This window comes from Chiloscyllium plagiosum, unplaced genomic scaffold (genome assembly GCF_037043375.1).
Source record: "Chiloscyllium plagiosum isolate Xiang-an unplaced genomic scaffold, Cpla_swu_hap1 HiC_scaffold_8, whole genome shotgun sequence".
In the NCBI taxonomy this organism is placed as follows: domain Eukaryota; kingdom Metazoa; phylum Chordata; class Chondrichthyes; order Orectolobiformes; family Hemiscylliidae; genus Chiloscyllium; species Chiloscyllium plagiosum.
In genome coordinates this window covers 20,258,986-20,282,728 of record NW_028270146.1, presented here as the reverse complement: position 1 = coordinate 20,282,728, position 23,743 = coordinate 20,258,986, and the positions used below count along the sequence as shown (strand labels likewise).

Sequence of the window (23,743 nt, the reverse complement as noted above, 5' to 3'; positions counted from 1 at the left end):
CAGCTTTGGAATACGTTCTGTTTATTACAAAATCCACTTATTGACATACAAAATTTGTAATGTACCCTTTGAGAAAGGTAATGTGCAGCCATGCAAATTAAATCTGGAAATAGTAACTTCACCTGAATTTCAACACTGAACATAAATTGGCTTCTCACCAACATTTTTTAATTTTGCAGAAAAACATAATCGCTGATTCCTAAGACAGTGAAAATCTGTAAATCCCACAGAACTGAGATACATCCAATTTCCATAACTGTTGTGCACCTTTGTTGAAAGAAACTAGCTAGGCTGAGAGGGTGTGAGAGTTGGAGATAGGCAGGGAAAAGAGTTGAAATGTGAAGTTTTCAATGCAGCTAAACAGTGAAGGAGACATTTTTGCATGTATGATCTTTTCTACCTTCTGTTGCAGATCACTCCTCCGTTGGGATGTATGTGCTACTCCTCTCCAGTAAGTTTGGGCCAGTTGCAGTTGCTCTATCAAGCCTTTTTCTTTTTTAAAAAAAAAAGTTCGCTATTGACTTTTTTATTGCATCACTTTCCTTTCTCAATCGTCTGCTAAGTAACGACAAATGTTCCCTTTGTCTTGAATACAGTGCTTGCCCCTGAAGATATTGTTGCTGACAAAGCTGTATATGCACAGTTAATTTTATGCAGTTGTGCTCCTTCATACCTTTGAATAGGTTGTACATTCATCCACCACTGACTTGTTTTGAGTTATACGTGGAGAATGGAAAGTCACCAAAAACTTTACAAAATAAGCTTGTCACTTCTATTAAATTTCAAGCAAGAGGTTAATGCTTTTGCGAATAGCAGAAATATCTGAGCTCCATACCAGCCAAAGTTCAGTAGTCTGATGGAAAGAGCAGGCCAAACATTGAAAGCAGGCTTAAAGAAGCAGCCTACAGTTTCACTTGATACCATGCTGCTTCCTGTAAGTGACAGAAAGTTTACTTCTGGGCACAAAGCTTGGTGTTGAAACCACGGAAATGACCTTGCATTGGTAGGAGGCAAGCTGAGCTTTTCAGTTTGCCTCTCCTCCTCTTCTAATGCCTCCCCCCAAACAAATCATCTTCCAGAAGTCAGCCTCAATGTCTGCCATTTTCATAGCTCACTTACAAGTATCCTTGTAGCATAGGTGTGGCCATCCAGTAGGTCATGAGTGAGTGGTCAGTTCACCCTATAAGAAGGTTTTTGGATGGTTGACAGTTGCTTAACCAATGAACAGTTAGTATAACAAGTAATGTATTTGTACAAACTGTGTCACATTGTGTAATAACAGAAAATCATACTTGCTGCATATGTTTTATTTCAAGTATTAGTACTCCTTCAGTTCATATTTTCTTCAGTTCTACCAAGCAATTTCTCCGAGCTGCGACCAGCTATCCCCAAGTAATCAATTTGCGCATTCATTTAGGGCTTAATGTTGTCAGTTAAGCACGGGTCTCTTATCTTCATAAAGCATAGAATCTGCTTTGTTTGCTAATTTCTGGTGAAAATTGAACTATTTTCTGTTTCATTTTAAACTGAATCTTTTCAAGTTGTTCTGAAGCTAAAAGTCTTGATTTGTGTATGTCCATGATTTCTTAAAACCTTATACTTCTGAACAAAAGATATAAGAATATATTTTGAAATTGTCACCAGTAATATTCTGCAGCCTGCAGTTTAAAAGTACCAAATTGAAATATTTCAATTCTTTAAAATTAGAGGCCTGGGAGAATAGTCAGGTCTGGTCAAGTGTATTAGTATGTTGTTTATTTGCAGACTGTCTGATTTTTATTTTGCAGCCAACAACAAAATTATTTATTGATGGGAAATTTATTGAATCTCGCACCTCCGAATGGATTGACATTCACAACCCTGTGAGTATGTGTTTTTTTTAAATCCACTTTGTAAAATTTAAATGTCAGAATTGTTTACATAGGTTATTGGACAATCAGAGGAAGTGCTGAGGTAGTATTGTTTTGAGGGGGAAAAAATACTTAGGCTATGACTATGCTATTGACATATAGCAAACCTTGTTTTAGCCAACACTCTTGATAACCCAGCAAAAATTGTATACCTCAAACACTGCAGAATGTATTGTATTATTTTGTCCAATTATTAGTTTTTAAATTTATTTACCTCATGTAAGTATATATGTTCAATCGAACTGTCACACAAAATATCAGTTGATTCAATTTCTCCTCAAATACTGTGATCTATTGTGATATCTGAGTAGTCAGCGAGTGAGAAGACTCTCAGCCTGTAAAGTTGTACAGTATTTAAGGCAAAGTTGCATTATTATTTAAGTGAATTATGCTGCAAGTATATAAGTGTGTGTACCCACTGCATTATTTTTCTATATGTAGTGTGTTTCTATATTGATTATGTGGACCTCCTTAGTTATCTAGAATATTTGATCTATTGTCCAATAAATGCTGGATAATGTAAAGTTTATTGTATTTCTCTTCCAATTTTTAGAAGTTGGGGATTTTGAAATATCAAATCTCTTCCAAAGCGTGAAAGTGGGAAATCATTAAGGAACGGTATATTAACTAGATTAGATTACATTACAGTGTGGAAACAGGCCCTTCGGCCCAACAAGTCCACACCGACCCCCCCTTACCTAACACTGCGGGCAATTTAGCATGGCCAATTCACCTGACCCTCACATCTTTGTGACTGTGGGAGGAAACCGGAGCACCCGGAGGAAACCCACGCAGACACGGGGAGAACGTGCAAACTCCACACAGTCAGTCGCCTGAGGCGGGAATTGAACCCGGGTCTCCGGCGCTGTGAAGCAGCAGTGCTAACCACTGTGCCACTGTGCCGTCCACTAGCTATGGCAAATCTTGTGGAACCTGTGTAAAGCAAGATTGGTGGCTCATAAGCATTTTTGAGTTCACTGCACATTTTTCAAAAGAAAAGCTTCTTCCTTTTATCTCCAGTGAGGAAAATTTTGCCTGTATTGTCTCTGTTATTAGCAAGGATGAAGATTCAGCGAATTTGACTTTCAGCTTCATGGCAGGATGCCTCTCAATGCTATCATTAAACCATTCTGTAGTTGTGTGAGTGCTGCAGTGTGAAACTTGTGTATTAGCGGTTTTTACAATTATAAAGGCTAATAATTAGAGATTTGTGATTTGAGTTGCAATCACATAATTCTTTTTCTCATGCATGCTGATTCCTTCATCTATGGTGGTAATTCAGGGATTTGTATTAACCTTCCCTGCTACTTATGACCTGGATTCTAGGCAACAAATGAAGTGATTGGCAAAGTCCCAAAGGCCACCCAAGAAGAGATGCTTGCTGCCTTGAATTCCTGTCAGCGTGCTTACCCGTCTTGGTCAGAGACCTCAGTGTTGAGTCGGCAACAAGTTTTTTTAAGGTATCAGCAACTCATCAAAGAAAACATGGTAAGTGATTTCAGTACAGATGTGTCAATGAATTGAATGTTTTTAAGGGCGGGGCGATGGGGTAAGGAGAATCCTGTGAACAAATAAGTGGCCTCCAATAGAGAATTTTTTCTCTTATTAACCAGTGAGATAGCTTGAGAATATTCTTTTGAAGGGAAAATTACCTGTGATTTCCCAGGTTTTCTGTTGACTAATTTTCAGGGGAGTACTAGCTTTTTGTTATGATTTGGAGATGCCGGTGTTGGACTGGGGTGTACAAAGTTAAAAATCACACAACACCAGGTTATAGTCCAACAGGTTTAATTGGAAGCACACTAGCTTTCGGAGCGACGCTCCTTCATCAGGTGGTAGTGATGAAGGAGCGTCGTTCCGAAAGCTAGTATGCTTCCAGTTAAACCTGTTGGACTATAACCTGGTGTTGTGTGATTTTTAGCTTTTTGTTGTAACTCTGCAGCAGGTACCTGGAGTTGCATAAGACTAAAGTGTCTTGGGACTTATATTAACCTCATCCACCTTCAAAATCTTGCACCGACCCAATTTTATCTTTTTTTCTGCTGAAGACAGTCATCAGTTTCCTGCTGATCAGGCCTGATTTTAAATCAGCAACACCACTCTTGCTTTATTATTGGCAGTTGTTTGTCTTTACCTCATCATTTTTCTGTATCAGTGCAGTAGGGCTTCTAGAATCCCACAGCATGGGCTCAAACCTTCAGGTCATCAGCTGAGTATTTTGCTGCACTGGTATTTGTCCCCTTGTTACACCAGGCAGAGCTGTATGGTTTTGCCAAAGGGAGACCATAATTAATGATTGGAGTTCTTTTAAAGAAGTACCTGGTGCTTTAGATAAAGTGGTTTATTGAATTTAGATTTCCAAAGAGCATTTGATGAGATGCTGGATCGAAAGTTATTATGGAAAATAAAAGCTCATGGTTTAAGGGATAATATATTGGCATGGAGAGAAGATTGATTGGCTGACAGAAAACTGAGTAAGAATAAATGAGTCTTTTTCAGGCTGTCAGGACGTTCCAAGGATCAGTGCTGGGGCCTCAACTCTTTACAATATATATAAATAGCACAGAAGAAGGGACTGAAAATATGATATCTAAATTTGCTTATCCAGTAAAGCTAATAGGACATGAGCCTACAGCGGGATATAGATTAAGTGAGTGGGCAAAGATCTGTGAAAGTGCAGTATTGTCCATTTTGGCCGAAAGAATAGAAAAGAAGCATATTATCAAAATGGTCAGTTTTGCAGATATCCCAGTGCCCAAGTGTATGAATCGCAGGTGGTGAGTTTGCGGGTACAGCAAATAATCAGCAAAACTGAGAATGTTGTGTTTTATCGTGAGGGAAATTGAATGCAAGAATAAGACAGGTTTGCTTCAGTTATACAGGGAATTGGTGAGAGTGCGTATGTTCAGTACGGCCCTGTATTTGGGGAAGGATATTAATGCATTGGAAGCTATCAGAGGATTGACTAGTCTTATATTTGGAGCGAGTAGACTGACTTGTGAGAAAAGGCTAGAAAGGTTATGACTGTATCCCCTGGAGTTTAGGGTCAGAGGTGACTTATTTGAAACATAGAAGATCCTGAGGGACCTGACCAGTGAATGAGGAAAGGATGTTTCTTCAAGAAGAATCTAGAACTCGGGATCATAATTAAAATGAAGGTGTTGTCCATTTAAGTTGCAGATGAGGAAACATTCTTATCTAAGAGTGTTGAGAATATTTACAATTCTCTTCCTCAAAATGTAATAGCTGTAGAATCTTCACAGGTAAATGGATTCTTGATTGCCATAAAGATAAAAGATTATTGGGCATATGCAGAAATGTAAAGTTTGAGGTTAAAATAATTTGCAAGTTTCCTCTTGAATGGCACAGCAGGCTTGAAGGGCTGAATGGCCTACTTTTATTTCTTGTTTGAATGTTCATAAAGCCAGAAAGAAATTCTTTTGTTCAAACTTACCATCACTGCCTACAACACCTGACATTGAATACAAGAATAATCTTTCAAATAAGATGTCTTTTAATTTTATTAACAGGCTGAAATTGCCAAGCTCATCACAAAAGAGCAAGGTAAAACTTTGCCAGATGCTGAAGGAGATGTTTTCAGAGGCTTACGTAAGTAATGTGTGGATTCCTAAGTAAAAGTATATCAGTGATATCTTGTGAAATCGCATAAATTTCACATACCTCAAACATAATTACAGATGGCAAGTTATTCAGCTGGTTTCCATCGTAGTCCATAGTAATTCCCTCCAGAACTGTTAATAACTTGCTCTTCCATGATATTGTTTCTCAAGTATTCTTCTCTTTCCTACTTGAGCAACTTTTACAAGAATTTTAATTTGTGTTTTAAAATTCTAGGTATTCTGGTTATTCTTGTGGTACCAGTCAAGTGACCGTTTTATTTTAAAACCTGCAGAGTTTAATTGGTCCTCCATAACAGTGATCTCTATGCTTCTGTCCTGACAGAGGTTGTTGAACATACTTGCAGTATCACATCTTTAATGCTGGGTGAGACCTTGCCCTCCATTACCAAAGACATGGACACATTCACCTACAGACTGCCTTTAGGAGTGTGTGCTGGCATCACTCCCTTTAACTTCCCAGCCATGATTCCACTCTGGATGTACCCTATGGCTATGGTGTGTGGCAATACCTTCCTGCTCAAACCTTCGGAGCGTGTTCCAGGAGCAGCCATGTTGCTTGCCAAGTTATTACAAGATGCAGGAGCTCCAGATGGAACCCTTAATATTATTCATGGGCAGCATGATGGTAGGAAATTTGATATTTCTATAAAAGTTTTAAAACTGTTGTTGAAGTTGGTATGTACCAACCCCTTTAATCATAAGTCTTAGTCATGTGAGGATTTAATATCCAAAGTTTGAGTTTTGATGGTCGCAGCAGTTTATGAAAAATAGCCTGTCAAAGTTGTCTCCCACGCTTCAATGCATGTAAAAGTATATTGGATTATGCTGGGACCTTTTTAGCTTGTCTAACAGCGTTGATGCAGATGGATATCCATTGAGATGCCTTTCATTTGGCTGTGTAGCATGTGAAATTTTTTTATGATCAAGATTCTCGTGTGGAATAGGAAATTCCCTTGAATGCTGCCTGTAATGACTACCTGTTAGTATGAAGTGGAGATAATGACATTTAATTATGACATTTCATAGCGTTGAATATCATAATTAAGTATATGAGGCAGTGAATTATTGCTATTTTCTCCCACGTTGAAAGTGTTTGGCTGTAATAGTGATAAAATTCAAGAAGTGAGAAAGAAAATGACTGATATTACAGTAATATTTCTCCAAGTCTTTCCATTCCTCCCGAACCAACTTTCTGACCGATGTTGCGGGTACCTCCAAGTGCATGCTGTATGCTGCATCCTATGGGAATAATAAACTGCGCTTTATTTTTTGACTTTTTTTAAAGCTGTGAACTTCATTTGTGACCAACCTGCGATAAAGGCCATAAGTTTTGTCGGTTCCAATCAAGCAGGAGAGTACATCTATACAAGAGGTTCTAAAAATGGCAAGAGAGTGCAGTCAAACATGGTGAATATCCTTTTCATTCCCTAGTTATTGGACTTTATCATAGTTCATTTGCAGAGCAGCTGCATGCAGGACAAACCTTTTAATTTTTTTTCATCTTTTTCCACACCTCCCACTTGGTATTGAAATCATATTAATTGCTTTACCTTTTGCAACTCTATCTCTCTCCAGATCCCCTCCCGCCACCCAACAAAATATAGAATCACTTCAGTAAAATCATGAACTAGAATTAGGTTTATTATCACATGTACTCAAGTTACAAAAGAACAGGAGTACAGTGAAAAGTGGACAATGCCACCAACGCTTGTGCCATCTTAGGTACAAAGTACCTAGGTACAGATATTAGGTACAAAAAAAGGTTACATACAGTTGTATATAGTATAAGTTAGAAAAATAAGAAATAAAGCTAAAAAGATAGACAATATAGTCTCTTTATAAAGACTTTCACATGGCCTGACCAGGTTCCACTAGTTTCTACCCAGTAGTTATCTTCGGTCTGAGCCCACTAGCTGCCAACCCCACTCCGCTCCAGGCCAAAGAAGAAAAAAGAAAAGATAAAGAGAGGGGAAAGAAACAAAGGAACAGACGAGTTTCAGCTGAGGTGTTCTACTCTGCTGCTATCTTGGAATCCAGTCAAATCATAAGGGGCCAACCAAAAAACATATGTTAAGTGGAGCCATGGAACCCAGCTTTTCATATCAACACACTGTTTTTAAAAATGGAAGAAAATCTTTATTTTTCAAATTGTTCACACCTTAAGATCATCTGACCTTGTGCAGTAAAAGGAATTGAAGGATGTTGACAGTTGGCTCTGGAAAATCTTAATAATTGCTTAATGCTTAAAAGTGCTGTCTTTGGATGTAGTTGGAAGACTGTTTTCATTGTTTTATGCCTATGGCCTTTTTGGCTTCAACCCAGAGAAACAGATGTGTGAACAGACAGACAATTATCAGAACCTTCAAAGTCGTTGAAGAGCATACTGCCTCGTCTGTTAATTCTTCTGTTGTGTAGTATACAACATCAGAGCTGAAAATGTGTTGCTGGAAAAGCACAGCAGGTCAGGCAGCATCCAGGGAACAGGAGAATCGATGTTTTTCAGGAGGGCTAAACCTTCTTCAGGAGGGCTTCTTCCTGAAGAAGGGCTTATGCCCGAAACGTCGATTCTCCTGTTCCCTGGATGCTGCCTGACCTGCTGCGCTTTTCCAGCAACACATTTTCAGCTCTGATCTCCAGCATCTGTAGACATCACTTTCTCCTAGTATACAACATCATCCAACTCTGAATATGTTTTCATGGTTATCTCTGATGCAATTCCATGGGGCCCTCCAGCAGATGAACAAAAATAATATCAATGGGCAGGATGGCCTCTTTCTACTTAAAGTCAGCATGTCATGCAGTTTTAGCCTGTCTGACCCAAGTGTCATGGAAGCAGTTAGCAATTAAGGCTTCCATCACCATTTAGAACAGTTGGGTTGTATTCCTGCTTCTTAGCAATGACATCCAATGCAAGCGATCAGCCGCCATCAGTGTGGGTTCCTATTCACCCCCAATCCATTGGCTGCACAGGACCATTGTCTGTAATGATATATCAGCAAAGGAAGATTTCGTTCACGTTTCAGGTCCATGTGTCAACATACTGAAGGTCACCCAGGTTGTTTTATTAGCCTCATACTGCGTGGCTAGCCTCTTGTCGTTTGCAAAGCTTCTTGTTGCTTGTTGTGATATGGAAATCCAACTTTTTGACTTCATACATGTTGGCACAGCCTGTGCCATGAGACACTCCTTGCTTTGCTATCCACAAATACACATTTCAAGATGATTTGGAGATGCTGGTGTTGGATTGGGATGTACAAAGTTAAAAATCACATAAGACCAGGTTATAGTCCAACAGGTTTAATTGGAAGCACTAGCTTTCGGAGCACTGCTCCTTCAACCACCTGATGAAGGAGCAGCGCTCCGAAAGCTAGTGTTTCCAATTAAACCTGTTGGACTATAACCTGATGTAGAACATAGAACATAGAAAAATACAGCGCAGTACAGGCCCTTTGGCCCTCGATGTTGCGCCGATCCAAGCCCACCTAACCTACACTAGTCCACTATCCTCCATATGCCTATCCAGTGCCCGTTTAAATGCCCATAAAGAGGGAGAGTCCACCACTGCTACTGGCAGGGCATTCCATGAACTCACGACTCGCTAAGTAAAGAATCTACTCCTAACATCTGTCCTATACCTACCCCACCTTAATTTAAAGCTATGCCCCCTCGTAATAGCTGACTCCATACGTGGAAAAAGGTTTTCATGGTCAACCCTATCTAAACCCCTAATCATCTTGTACACCTCTATCAAGTCACCCCTAAACCTTCTTTTCTCCAATGAAAACTGCCCCAAGTGCCTCAGCTTTTCCTCATACGATCTTCCTACCATACCAGGCAACATCTTGGTAAACCTCCTCTGCACCCGTTCCAGTGCCTCCACATCCTTCCTATAGTATGGCGACCAAAACTGCACACAATACTCCAGATGCGGCCGCACCAGAGTCTTATACAACTGCAACATGACCTCAGGGCTCCGGAACTCAATTCCTCTACCAATAAAAGCCAGTACGCCATATGCCTTCTTCACCGCACTATTTACCTGGGTGGCAACTTTCAAAGATCTGTGTACATGGACACCAAGATCCCTCTGCTCATCCACACTACCAAGTATCCGACCATTAGCCCAGTACCCCGTCTTTTTATTACTCTTACCAAAGTGAATCACCTCACACTTGCCTACATTGAACTCCATTTGCCAGCTTTCTGCCCAGATCTGCAACTTATCTATATCCCGCTATAACCTGACACATCCTTCCTCACTGTCAACAACTCCACCGACTTTCGTATCATCCGCAAACTTGCTCACCCAACCTTCTAGCCCCTCCTCAAGGTCATTTATAAAAATGACAAACAGTAATGGTCCCAAAACGGATCCTTGCGGAACACCGCTAGTAACTGCACTCCAAGATGAATCTTTACCATCAACTACTACCCTCTGTCTTCTTCCAGCCAGCCAATTCCTAATCCAAACCTCCAACTCACCCTCAATGCCATACCTCCATATTTTTTGCAGTAGCCTACCATGGGGAACCTTATCAAACGCCTTACTAAAATCCATATACACCACATTTACCGCTTTACCCTCGTCTACCTCCTTAGTCACCTTCTCAAAGAATTCAATAAGATTTGTGAGGCACGACTTGCCCTTCACAAAACCATGCTGACTATCCTTGATCACACTATTCCTATCCAGATGTTCATAAAACGTATCCCTTACAATTCTCTCTAAGACTTTGCCTACAACAGAAGTGATACCGGCTTATAGTTACTAAGGTTACCCCTACTCCCCTTCTTGAACAAGGGAACCACATTTGCTATCCTCCAGTCTACTGGCACTATTCCTGAAGACAACGAGGACATAAAAATCAAGGCCAATGGCTCTGCAATCTCCTCCCTTGCTTCCCAGAGAATCCTCGGATAAATGCCATCAGGCCCAGGGGACTTATCTATTTTCACTCTTTCCAGAATTTCCAACACCTCTTCCCTACATACCTCAAAGCCGTCCATTCTAATTAATTGTGACTCAATATTCACATCGGCAACAATGTACTGTTCCTGAGTGAATACTGACGAAAAGTATTTATTCAGTGTCTCCCCAATCTCTTCAGCCTCCACACACAACTTCCCACTACTATCCTTGACTGGACCTATTCCTACCCTAGTCATTCTTTTATTCCTGATATACCTATAGAAAGCCTTAGGGTTTTCCCTAATCCTACCAACTAAGGACTTTTCACGTCCCCTCCTTGCTGCTCTTAGCTCTCTCTTCAGATCCTTCCTGGCTACCTTATAACTCTCAATCGCCCCAATTGAACCTTCACACCTCATCTTTACATAGGCCACTCTCTTCCATTTAACAAGGGATTCCAATTCCTTATTAAACCACGGCTCCCTCACACGACCCTTTCCTCCCTGCCTGACAGGTACATACTTATCAAAGACACTCAATAGTTGCTCCTTGAACAAGCTCCACATATTAATTGTGCCCATGCCTTGAAGCCTACTTTTCCAAGCCACGCATCCTAGGTCGTGTCTCATCGCATCATAATTTCCCTGCCCCCAGCTATAACTCTTGCCCTGCAGTGCACACTTATCCCTCTCCATCACTAGAGTAAAAGTCACCGAATTGTGGTCACTGTCCCCAAAGTGCTCACCTACCTCCAATTCTAACACCTGGCCTGGTTCGTTACCCAGAACCAAATCCAGTATGGCCTCACCTCTTGTTGGCCTGTCTACATATGGTGTGATTTTTAAAATTTCAAGACGATCTGGTTACAGATGACGAAACAGTGCACTTTAGCTGTCGTGTGTACTTGGGTGAGACTACAATACTCGATACATTTAGTATATGTACAGCAGTTCTCCAATCTCTTGCACATTGTTAGCAAATGACTTGGGTGAATTAAGGATGATTCTTTTGGAAAAGGTTATGACACTTCTAGTCCATCACTGCTGTGACATTGAATTCTACAGACAGATCGAATTCTTGAAGCTTCCTTGCATATCTGAAAAATGCAATCAAAATCCGTCCATCCTGGCTCACTTGGCAACTGCTATTGCTGCCATAATAACTGCACCTTCACCACTTACTCCGTGGAAAACAATGCCATTCCTTGGTTTTGAGTCAGTCTGGCCATTCGTTGGTTACAAGTTGGAGCTACTTGACCCAGTTCTTTGTTAGAACAACTTCACTTTCCTGTAGAATTGGGCCAGGGTAGAAATATTCTCTGCTCAAACAGCCTTGAACCAATGTTAGCAGAGGGCTTTGTGAGGAAAGGCACTCATTCTCATTCTCTTCCTAGGTGGAAAGAATGCCTGCTTGTCAGACTGTTGAAAGATTATTTTTCTTGAGTTTCAGAATGATTGACAGACTCAAAGGTGGGATCTCCCACTCCTTAGCAATGTCAATCTTTTGTGTTGCATCACAGTATTCCACTTGCTACTTCAACCTCACTTTGTCTCCGATCGGCAGTATTTTTCTCCTCGGGTTTACTCTACTTGTGGAGATTCACTAAGTCTTTTGAATGATGGCTTACCTATACTTGTGTTTGCATAATCACATGACAAGCTTGTGTGGGTTCAGCTAACCCAGTGAGAATGGCTGACAACACGATCAAATCAGAGTTTTGGGTTCTCTAATTTCTGACTCCCCACAACTGTGGTTTTCCTTCCATGCAATTTATGTTTGCAATTAAGTTTTTCAGCAAACCAACTTGTGGCCGCCTTTTAAAACAAAGTTTAAGTTGAAAACAATAAATGGCTGGTCGTCTTGGCTTCACATGGCCCTACTGTTTGACTGAATGGATTCATTTTGCATTTAATTGATGTCCTGCTGATGATTGAGAAGCTCAGTTGCAGCATTGTTTGCTTATCTTTCTCTCTGTCTCTATCAAGATTTTATTTTTGTTGACTTTTACTTTGTTCATTGTAATGTCAGCCTAGCTGGCATTTTACAATAGCTGCTCGTGAGGCAGCAACTTTTCCAAATTTACACCTGAATGCTGCATGTAAGGGGGAAAGGGGAGATGACGAGTGTAGAAAGATGGGTTGTGTAGTAATGTTCTCATTGAAATGAAGGAGAGAATCTGTCAAAGAGCAGCTAACTATTGAATGAGTAGCTTTTTTCTGTGCACTGTGTGTGCATAGGCCCTATTCTGGGAGTTTCGGAGAGGAAAGAAAGAAACTCATTCTATTTTCTACAAACATTGAATTCAGCAGAAGACAGTTCTGAAGAGGAATGCCTAGACTGAAAATGTTAACTCTGCTTTCTCTTCTGATGTTGCCAGACCTGCTGAGTTTCTTGAATTTTTGTTTTTGCTCTAGTTGAAACAGCATGTGTGATTTAACCAACTTCTGTTGGCTGTTGGTTATGTCTGACCTGGGGAAAGACATCATTACAATTCTCTCCCAATAAAATAAAAATCCTGCTCCAAGCTGTGGTTGATGAGAGACCAAACTTTACCATACCATAATTGTAATGTGGGAGAGATTGGTTTGAATGAGAGTCCTTTTTTTCTAGTTCTACTATTAAATTATACACTGTACAGTTAATCTTACCAGTTCCTGCCAATGTTGTGAAGATTTTTTTTTTTAAAATGGTCTCTGCTTCCAGGAGTATAAAGTGGTTTGAAGTTTTTATTTTCCATGTAGTCAGGGAATATACAGGGAGGTATATTCAATTTGCCTTTTCATTTTTCTCTGAATTCTCTGTAGGGTGCTAAGAACCATGGAGTCGTGATGCCTGATGCTAATAAGGAGAATACTTTGAATCAGCTTGTTGGTGCAGCTTTTGGTGCTGCTGGACAGCGTTGTATGGCCCTATCTACTGCTGTCCTGGTCGGGGAAGCAAGAAACTGGCTACCTGAACTAGTGGAAAGGGCAAAGAAGCTGAAAGTCAATGCAGGTATGGTTACTTTCAGTGCAATGGGAATATGAGGAGTTTGATTGAATGAATAGTCCCAACATTGTCCAGGAGCCAAAATATGGAAAACCGAGACAGTTGATTAGGCAGTGTGATTTCTCCTCATGTAATTGCAACTATGTCTTTCCAGATAAATATGTGCCACATCAAGAATGTGTGGTATGGGCATTGTTGACCTTGTTGCCCATTCGTCACTAGTAGTCCTTTGAGAAGATGAAACTGAGTCACCTTGAGCCACAATGGTCCCTGTAGTGCAGTACTCCCAGAAAGCTTAAGATATGGAGTTCTGGGGATTGAAACCACTTAACACTGAAGGAATACTAGAAACTAACTTCCATTATCTTGAACTAATCTGAAATTTTTTCTCCCCTCAGATTCCATTTTTGAATTCAATACAGAAATAACTAAAGTAGCTTTTTTAATGGACAGCATAGTGGCTTAGTGAGTTAGCATTGCTGCCTCACAGTGCCAGGGACCCGAGTTCAATTCCAGACCCTGGTGACTGTCCGAGTGGAGTTAGCACATCCTCTCCGTGTCTGTGTCTGTTTCTGCTGGGTGATCCAAATTTTCCCCTCAGTTCAAAGATGTGCAGTTTAGTTAGATTAGCCATGCTAAATTGCCCAGGATTGGGTGGATTAACCATGGGAAATGCATGGTTACAGGGATAGAGTAGGGGCTGGGACTGGGTGGGATACTCTTTAGAGCGTCAGTATGGACTAGATGGGCTGATCGGCCCACTTCCGCATTGTAGGGATTCTAAGTTCACCCACTTGACAATTTTGTTTGGATAAAGCAATTTTACTATTCAAAACTAGTTCTGTTATTTACCAGTAAACCATCTGACTGCATTCAATTACTTCTGTGTACTCTTGACAGAATTAAATATTTATTTAGTAACTCACCTGACTAGGCTGTTAGAAATGTTTTCTATTGGAGTTTGTGATTTGAGGTTGTGGAATGAGGAACCTAATTATTATGTGCTCTGATTACAGCCCTAATGGACAGCTGTACACTTCTCCCAGAATACATAAACATTAGAGGATTGCCTTGGTTAACCATATGAGTGCATAATTTTGTTTTTCTTCCTGATCCCAGGTGACCAGCCAGGCTCTGATCTTGGCCCACTCGTCTCCCCTCAGGCTAAGGCTCGCGTGTGTGATCTTGTCCAAAGTGGAGTGGAAGAGGGTGCCAAGCTGCTGCTGGATGGCCGGAAGATCCAGGTGAAAGGATATGAAAATGGCAACTTTGTGGGGCCCACCATCCTTGGAGGAGTAAAGGTGAGACAATAACTACTTTTTGTCATCCAGTTAATGGTAGAGCCTTGTAGAACAGGGGCCTCGGGTTGTTGTAGAACAGAGGGACCAAGCAGGTACATAATTCTTTCAAGTTAGCGCCACATATAGGCAGGATGGTTAAAAAGGCAGTTGGCACAAAGAACATTACAGCACAGTACGGACCCTTCAGCCCTCTGTTGCACCGACCTTTGAAAATAATCATATGCCCATCTAACCTACCCCGTTCCATTATTATCCATATGTATGTCCGATGTCCATTTAAATGCCCTTAATGTTGGCAAGTCTGTTGCAGGCAGGCCATTCCACGCCCCTACTACTGAGTGAAGAAACTACCCTTAATATCTGTCCTAAATCTATCACCCCCCAATTTAAAGCTTTGTGCCCTCATGTTAGCTTTCATCTGAGGAAAAAGGCTCTCACTCTCCACCCTATGTAACCCTCTGATTATCTTATACGTCCAGATAAAGTCACCTCTCAACCTTCCCCTCTCCAACGAGAACAGTCTCCGTTACCTCAGCCTTTCCTCTTAAGACATTCCTTCCATACCAGGCAACATCTATTAAATTTCCTGTGAACCCTTTCCAAAGCTTCCATGTCCTTCCTATAATGCGGTGACCACAATTGCATGCAATATGCCAGGTGTGGCCTTACCTGTGTCTTGTACAGCTGAAGCATGACCTCGTGGCTCTGAAACTCAATCCCTCAACAATAAACGCCAACACACCATGTGCCTTCTTCTGGATTAGAGGTGCTGGAAAAGCACAGCAGTTCAGGCAGCATCCGAGGAGCAGTAAAATCCTCGTTTCAGGCAAAAGCCCTTCATCAGTAATACAGGCAGAATGCCTGAAGGGTGGAGAGATAAATGAGAGGAGGGTGGGGGTGGGGAGAAAGTAGCATAGAGTACAATAGGTGAGTGGGGGAGGGGGATGAAGGTGATGGGTCAAGGAGGAGGGTCGAGTGGATAGGTGGAAAAGAAGATAGGCAGGTTGGACAAGTCATGGGGACAGTGCTGAGCTGGAAGTTTGGAACTGGGGTGAGGTGGGGGAAGGGGAAATGAGGAAACTGTTGAAGTCCACATTGATGCCCTGGGGTTGAAGTGTTCCGAGGCGCAAGATGAGGCGTTCTTCCTCCAGGCGCCGGGTGGTGAGGGAGCGGCGGTGAAGGAGGCCCAGGACCTCCATGTCCTCGGCAGAGTGGGAGGGGGAGTTGAAATATTGGGCCACAGGGCGGTGTGGTTGATTGGTGCGGGTGTCGCAGAGATGTTCCCTAAAGCGCTCTGCGAGGAGGCGTCCAGTCTCCCTAATGTAGAGGAGACCGCATCGGGAGCAACGGATACAATAAATGATATTGGTGGATGTGCAGCTAAAACTTTGGATGTGGAAGACTCCTTTAGGGCCTTGGATGGAGGTGAGGGAGGAGTGTGGGCGCAGGTTTTGCAATTCCTGCAGTGGCAAGGGAAGGTGCCAGGTGGGTTGTAGGGCGGCGTGGACCTGACCAGGTAGTCACGGAGGGAACGGTCTTTGCGGAAGGCGGAAAGGGGTGGGGAGAGAAATATATCCCTGGTGGTGGGGTCTGTTTGGAGGTGGTGGAAATGTCGGCGGATGATTTGGTTTATGCAAAGGTTGGTAGGGTGGAAGGTGAGCACCAGGGGTGTTCTGTCCTTATGGTTGGAGGGGTGGGGTCTGAGGGCGGCGGTGCGGATGTGGACGAGATGCGTTGGAGGGCATCTTTAACCACATGGGAAGGGAAATTGCGGTCTCTAAAGAAGGAGGCCATCTGGTGTGTTCTGTGGTGGAACTGATCCTCCTATCTTCTTTTCCACCTATCCACTCCACCCTCCTCCCTGATCTATCACCTTCATCCTCTCCCCAACTCACCTATTGTACTCTATGCTACTTTCTCCCCACCCCCACCCTCCTCTCATTTATCTCTCCACCCTTCAGGCTCTCTGCCTATATTTCTGATGAAGGGCTTTTGCCCAAAACGTCGATTTTACTGCTCCTTGGATGCTGCCTGAACTGCTGTTCTTTTCCAGCACCTCTAATCCAGAATTTGGTTTCCAGTATCTGCAGCCCTTGTTTTTACCATGTGCCTTGTTGATAACCCTATCAACCTGAGTAGCAATTTCCAGGGATTTATGCACCTGGACACCGAGATCGCTCTGTTCATCTACACTGCCAAGAATTTTACCATTAGCCCAGTACTCTGCATTCCTGTTATTTCTTCCAAAGTGAATTACCTCACACTTTTCCGTACTAAACTCCATTTGCTACTTCAAAGCCCAGCTCTGCATCTTATTAATGTCCCTCTGTAATTCACACCATCCTTTGGCACTATCCACAACTCTGCCCACCTTAGTGTCATCCGCAAATTTATTAATCCATCCTTCTACGCCCACATCCAGATCATATATAAAAATAACAAACAGTAGTGGGCGCATTGTGGACGGCACGGTGGCACAGTGGTTAGCACTGCTGCCTCACAGCGCCGGAGACCCAGGTTCAATTCCCGCCTCAGGCGACTGACTGTGTGGAGTTTGCACGTTCTCCCCTTGTCTGCGTGGGTTTCCTCCGGGTGCTCCGGTTTCCTCCCACAGTCCAAAGATGTGCAGGTCAGGTGAATTGGCCATGCTAAATTGCCCGTAGTGTTAGGTAAGGGGTAAATGTCGGGGTATGGGTGGGTTTCGCTTCGGCGGGTCGGTGTGGACTTGTTGGGCCGAGGGGCCTGTTTCCACACTGTAATGTAATCTAATGTAATCTAATCTAATGTAGTGGCCCCAAAACAGATCCTTGCAGCACACCACTGGTACCTGAGCTCCAGGATGAGCATTTCCCATCAACCACCACCCTCTGTCGTCATTCAGCTAGCCAATGTCTGATCCAAATCGCTAAATCACCTTCAATCCCAAAACTCCGTATTTTGTGCAATAGCCTACCATGTGGAATGTTATTAAATGCCTTACTGAAGTCCATATACACCACATCAACCGCTTTACCTTCATCCACCTGTTCTGTCACCTTCTCGAAGAACTCAATAAGGCTAGTGAGGCACACTGGCCTCATTGTTCAGTCCTTTGTAGGAGTTGGGAAGTCATGTTGAGGTTGTACAGGACATTGGTGAGGTCTGTTTTGGATTACTATGTTCAGTTCTGGTTGCCCAGTTATAGGAAGGACAGGGTTCCGAAGAGATTTACTGAAAGATTTGAGTTATAAAGAAAGGCCGGGACTACTTTCACTGGAGTGTAGATGATTGAGAGGTGACCTGATAAAAGATTTATAAAATAATGAGAGGTATAAATAGGATTGATTGTCTTTTCCCTAAGATGGGGAATTTCAAATCTCGGGGGCACATTTTTAAGGTGAGAGGAAAGAGATTTATTAAAGACAAGAAACGGATGTTTTACACACAGGGTGGTTTGCTTGTGGAATGAACTTCCTGAAGGTGGTGGATATTGGTACAATTACAACATTTAAAAGACATTTGGATGGATATATGAATAAGGAAGGTTTGGAGAGATACAGGCTAGGAGCAGGCAGGTGGGACTAGTTTAGTTTGGGATTCTGTTCGACATGGACTGGTTGGACCAAGGGGTCTGTTTCCGTGCTGTATGACTGTAATTGGCCAGATGACAAGCCTTTTAAATTTTGTAATTCTTTGCTGCTCAATATGTCAACTAGTAATTTGCCCTAAAACAATTAGAAGGTATTGGTTGGCAGTGCCTCTGGGTGTGATGAGTTACACACATGCTTCAGGAATTGAACTAGCCTGAGAGGATTTAATAAATATTTGTTGAGTCCAAATACAAGAATAGTGATTATTGTTCACCAGATTAAAACGATTCCCACGTTTGCTTTAAAGGCTTTGGTTATCCTCCTCTCTTGATGTACTTTGCTACTTCAATGATGTTTCTAATCTTTGCTGTCAAATTGTAATGTATAAGTTGGCCAGTTTAAACGATACTGCTTAGCTAAGAGCTAAGAGGAATAAAAGTAGAAAATTAAGTATTAAAGAAAATTAAATGGTAAATCAAACGTGGATTAGTGGAATGCAAGCCGTTACTCAAAAAGAAATAGTTTGACACAGTTTGCATTTATAATGGAAATGTTGACAAGTTGTGGCTTTTTCATTGGAGTTGAAGTGGATAAAACTGAGAACAGGTTTTCAACATTATTAAGAATTGCGATGGGGTAAATGGTGAATTGTTGCCACAGGCTGGCAAACAAATGTAGGTATAAATTTTAAGATCACAAAAAAAGGGTAGAATTTTTTTTTTCTCAATGTAAATAGAACATGATTTGTTTTGCTGCATGTGTTTGAATCCAAAATCAAATCCTTTTAAGAGCTCGGTAACAATTATCATAGTGCAGAAGGAGGCTATTCATCCGATTGTGTCTACACTGGCTCACACTCTGACTTGTCTCTTTAGATGATAAACAGGCTTTGGAGAGTCAGAAAATATATTCCTTATTGCAGGATTCTTAGTCTCTGACCTGTTCTTGTAACCTCTTCTGATGTAGAGTAGTATATAGTTACCGGTCAGTTAACAAGGCATTTTTGTTTTATTTGTTGTCTCTGTAGCCTCAAATGAAGTGCTACACCGAAGAGATCTTCGGACCCGTCCTAGTAGTACTGGAAGCAGAAACACTAGATGAAGCTGTCGATATTATCAACCAAAACCCTTATGGAAACGGCACTGCCATCTTCACCACTAACGGTGCCACAGCTCGTAAATTCACACACCATGTTGATGTGGGACAGGTATGTTTTTAAACATAGCTCCACAGTTTCTCAGAGTGACCATACTCAAATAAAAGCAAAATACTGCAGACGCTAGAGATCTGAAATAAAAATGCTCGAGAAGCTCAGCAGAGTATTTGGACTCGGTGTTACTTGTTTCTTTCTCCAGAAATGCTGCAACACCTGAGTTTCTCAACCACTTTTGTTGTTCCACATTTATTTGGATTGATCTCTATGTAACTTGCTTGACTAAGAGCTCAGTACAGTTCTTGGTAGATAAAAATATGAGATTTTAAATCCTCAATCAAGCAGTGGTACCTTACTGCAATGTTTGTAGTTTTATATGTTCTGGCTATTACTTGTGTTGTGTGAGTTGATTTCCAGGCAGTACTCGAAATGTCCAGTCTATGTGCCTTATCTATTTCTCTCTTTCTGCTACCAACATGAATCATAGAATCCCTATAGTGTGAAAGCAGACCATTCGACCCATCGGGTCCACACCAACCCTTGGAAGCGCATCCCATCTAGATACACGCTCTTACCCTATCCCACTCTAATACACCTAGCCTGCACATTCCTGGACACTATGGACAATTTAGCATGGCCAATTTAGCATGGCCAATCCACCTAACCTGCACATCTCCCCACGCAGATATGGGGAGAATGTGCAAACTCCATACTTGAATGTGTGAAAATAATGCATTAGAGGAGAGATTAGAACCATGTTTATGTGCTCCATATTTCATTTAGATTGGTCAAGTCACTATAGCAACCTGATAACTTTCTCATTTTTCTTTTCCATATGGAACAAAATTATTGAAGGGAGTTCATCTTAACTGTCCTATGGGCTTTTAGGGATAGGCAATAAACGCTAGCCTAGCCAGTAACACACCCATTACCCATGAATGACCAAAAAAGGCTTTGTTGAAATTGTCTCCTTTATAGCCTCTTTAAATCATAGTTTAAGGTCTCATGCTCTTCTGGTCTTATTGTAAGCTGCTGTACATTTGTTAAATCAGAACAATTTTAATTGATTTTTATTATGAAATCTGTAATGTCCAAAATCTCTCTCTCCAGTAGAGCTTATGTTAAATAACATTTATTGCATAAGTAAAAGGCCAGTGGGACTAGATTGGGTTGGGATGTCTGGTCGGCGTGGACGGGTTGGACTGAAGGGTTTCCATGCTGTACATCTCTATGACTATGACTAATTTGGGTGATAACAGCAGACCTTGTTTCCCATTCTTCTGTTATCACCTAACCCCTCTCAGATGTGCTTCTCACCAACTTCATATTTGAGGTACCAACATGCCTCCTGAGGAACTCAGGCACCACATCATAACCGCTATTCATAATTTAATATATATCTGTTTGACACCCTGTGCTTTGCTCTCTTTATTATGACAATATTTTAACCCTTCTGTTCAGATTGGCGTGAACGTGCCTATCCCAGTTCCTTTGCCCATGTTCTCATTCACTGGATCAAGAGGTTCATTCAGGGGTGATACCAACTTCTATGGCAAGCAGGTATGTGTGTTAATCCCCAAAGCCAGTTAGGCAGCAGCAATGTAAATCTAGAGATTAAATGGTTAATCACCTATCTTTTCTGCAATGATTTTCCTACAGCCTGCCTTTTGCCTTTCTCAGATCCTAACATCTTGGTTGCACAAGAGCCCTCACCACTTATGGAGTATTGCTAGAATGTCCATTCCAATAAGGGACCATCAGTTGCATCTTAGCAGTAGATTTCACTCACAGCCATTCCTTTTGAAGAGCTTTCAACTGTAAGATGTATAAAGCTACAGTTGCATTTGAGCCCCAATGGTTCCAGGATTTGGTTCTAGCTCTCAAAATAAAATTGTGTGTAATGCCAATCTATTTAATATTGGTGGTGGAACTGGTTAGATGTTTTCCCAGAAGTTGCCTTTCTGCCTCCAACCACCAGATTTTCATACTTTTCCGTGTCAGTGTCATGACACAGACAGCCATTTTCCACAACCATTAGAAATGGATTACCTGAGAGAAGACATTTTCATTTGAAGGTCAAGAGATTAATTACAAAATCATGAGACATCAGAATAAAGGTGTTTTGAAGAAAAGTTTGAAAACAATATTGGTCCTCTGACTTCTCTGGTGTATTTGCTTGCAGTGGTGTCCTGGAGGTTAATCTTTAATTCTTACCCTCAAGGTTGGTTCTGGAGTCTTGGTACTGCTGGTCAGAAACGGATCCAGTGATTTGAATGTGAACACCTGTCTGGGCTGGGCTGAACTTATGAAATAATGCTGAACTCAACTCTGAAACCAAATGCTATGTATGGATACATATGTACATACAGGCTTTTAGCTTTTGTTTTGTTCACATTTCATTCTAGGGTATTCAGTTCTACACTCAAGTAAAGACAGTCACATCCCAGTGGAAGGAGGAAGATGCTACGTTAACCAGCCCATCTGTTGTCATGCCAACAATGGGCCGCTAAGTTCACTTCACTGAGATGGCAAGCCGTACGTTCAACATGCTCGTCACTATTGCCCTATCGAATCTGACTAAGCAAATTTGGCACGAATGGGTGCGCGGGTGCAACATATTTCAATGTGGTCCTTTCAGCTGATGTCAGCATGGCGAAAGAAAAAGAAAGGAAATTATTTTTGACTGATTTGTTTTTAGCAATTTTGAACATAACCTCAAGTTGCTAAATGTTATCCCTTAAATCAGATTTTAAGCTGCAGAAGTTGTCAAATTCTGATCATGTAGCACACATTAAGACATAAACATAACTTTTTTTTGTTTGAAAATCTGCTTTTCTCTCAATTTGAACAAATTGCCCAGTTTGTTTTTCAAAATATGATTCACACAAAATAACATGACTGATCTTGTGAATAATGTAAGTTAAAGCTATGCAAGTATGCAGCCTCAAACCATTATGATATCCTTTTTAGTGTAAAAAATTCAAAATTGACAATATTTCTGTACTTTTTTATTTAATTGGAGATATTGAATGCACAGGCATTAGGTTGATGAGAAACAAATGTAACTGAGCAGTTTATTTGTGTAAAGTACAGTTTTCTGAAAAACGTCATTTGGTTTAGAAGTTTTGACTTTTGTCCCAAAACAATTCAGAAAGAAAATGATTATAATTTAGGTGCCTTGGACAGATATATTTTGAAAAAACAAGTTGGATATAAGCTAACAGCAGAGACACTTTTACTGATCTGGTGAATTACTGAGTCTCTCAGACCAGAAAGATCCCAAATTAAAAATTTGAATATCTGTACAAGTGCCCTGTTACCATGTGCCTTGTAGATTCTAACGTTTCCTCTCTTTAGACCAGGTATATATTTTCTCTTCCTTTTTCTAAGTGAGTTTATGTTCTCTACCTTCCAAACTGCATAGATTGCTCAAAGATTTATCTAATTCTGTAAGATCAAAACCAATGCTTCCCATTCACATCAATCGATGTCAAGTTGTACTGAAGAAAAATTGTGAATTTGTATTGGAAATAAGATATTCAAATAAATCTTGGTTGGAGTGTGAAGAGTATAACCTCAATGCCCTGTGTTGAGGTTTCCCCTTTCAAATTGGGAGGAGGTAGTGCAGAAACACTTAATCATACATGAAGCTCTATGTTCCTGATTGTTTGAGTTCATTGTAACTGATTATGTAGAAAGCATTGACAAATTAAACTGTTTATAAAATGCTTTGTGGTTTTATAGATTATGGGATTTATAGAAAAAAATGTAGTAAAGTTCAAGATTTCTGGAATGCAATTTGCATGGAGTAACATCACAAGGATCAGTGTTCATAATGCCTCTTGCAGCTTCCTTAATGTGTCTGTTTGATTAACAGAATGTGCATGAGAATTTTTCAGACCGAGATGTCCTAAGGTTGACCCTGCCTCAGAAGGCTGCAGTTTGGCTCAGGTTACTACTTGAGTGAGGAAAAGAAAAGAATATGTTGCTCTCAATGGAAATCCCACACATAGAACAGTGCAGCGTGGTACTGGCCCTTTGACCCTTGATGTTGTGACGACCAGTGAAACCAATTTGAAGCCCATGTAATCTACACTATTCTATTACAATCCATGTATTTATCCAATGACCATTTAAATGTCCTTGAAGGTGGCGAGTCTACTACTGTTACAGGTGGGGCCTTCCACACCCTTACCCCTGACATCTGTTCTATATATATCACCTCTCAATTTAAAGTTATGTCCCCTCGTGCTAGCCATCACCATCTGAGTA

The 23,743-nt window shown here is 41.2% G+C and overlaps 1 protein-coding gene across 1 annotated transcript in view; it reads left to right on the top strand.

The window, feature by feature from the left end:
* aldh6a1 (aldehyde dehydrogenase 6 family, member A1) overlaps positions 1 to 23,199 on the top strand; it is a 33,510-nt gene extending 10,311 nt beyond the window's left edge. The window contains exons 2-12 of the mRNA XM_087989641.1: positions 413 to 451; positions 1,788 to 1,862; positions 3,237 to 3,398; positions 5,441 to 5,519; positions 5,874 to 6,176; positions 6,837 to 6,958; positions 13,265 to 13,454; positions 14,568 to 14,749; positions 19,346 to 19,525; positions 20,933 to 21,031; positions 21,877 to 23,199. Of these exons, the coding sequence (XP_087845767.1) occupies positions 413 to 451; positions 1,788 to 1,862; positions 3,237 to 3,398; positions 5,441 to 5,519; positions 5,874 to 6,176; positions 6,837 to 6,958; positions 13,265 to 13,454; positions 14,568 to 14,749; positions 19,346 to 19,525; positions 20,933 to 21,031; positions 21,877 to 21,981 (1,536 nt within the window). The 3' untranslated portion in view covers positions 21,982 to 23,199. The remainder of the gene's footprint in view (positions 1 to 412; positions 452 to 1,787; positions 1,863 to 3,236; positions 3,399 to 5,440; positions 5,520 to 5,873; positions 6,177 to 6,836; positions 6,959 to 13,264; positions 13,455 to 14,567; positions 14,750 to 19,345; positions 19,526 to 20,932; positions 21,032 to 21,876) is intronic.
* Positions 23,200 to 23,743: the final 544 nt, after the last annotated feature.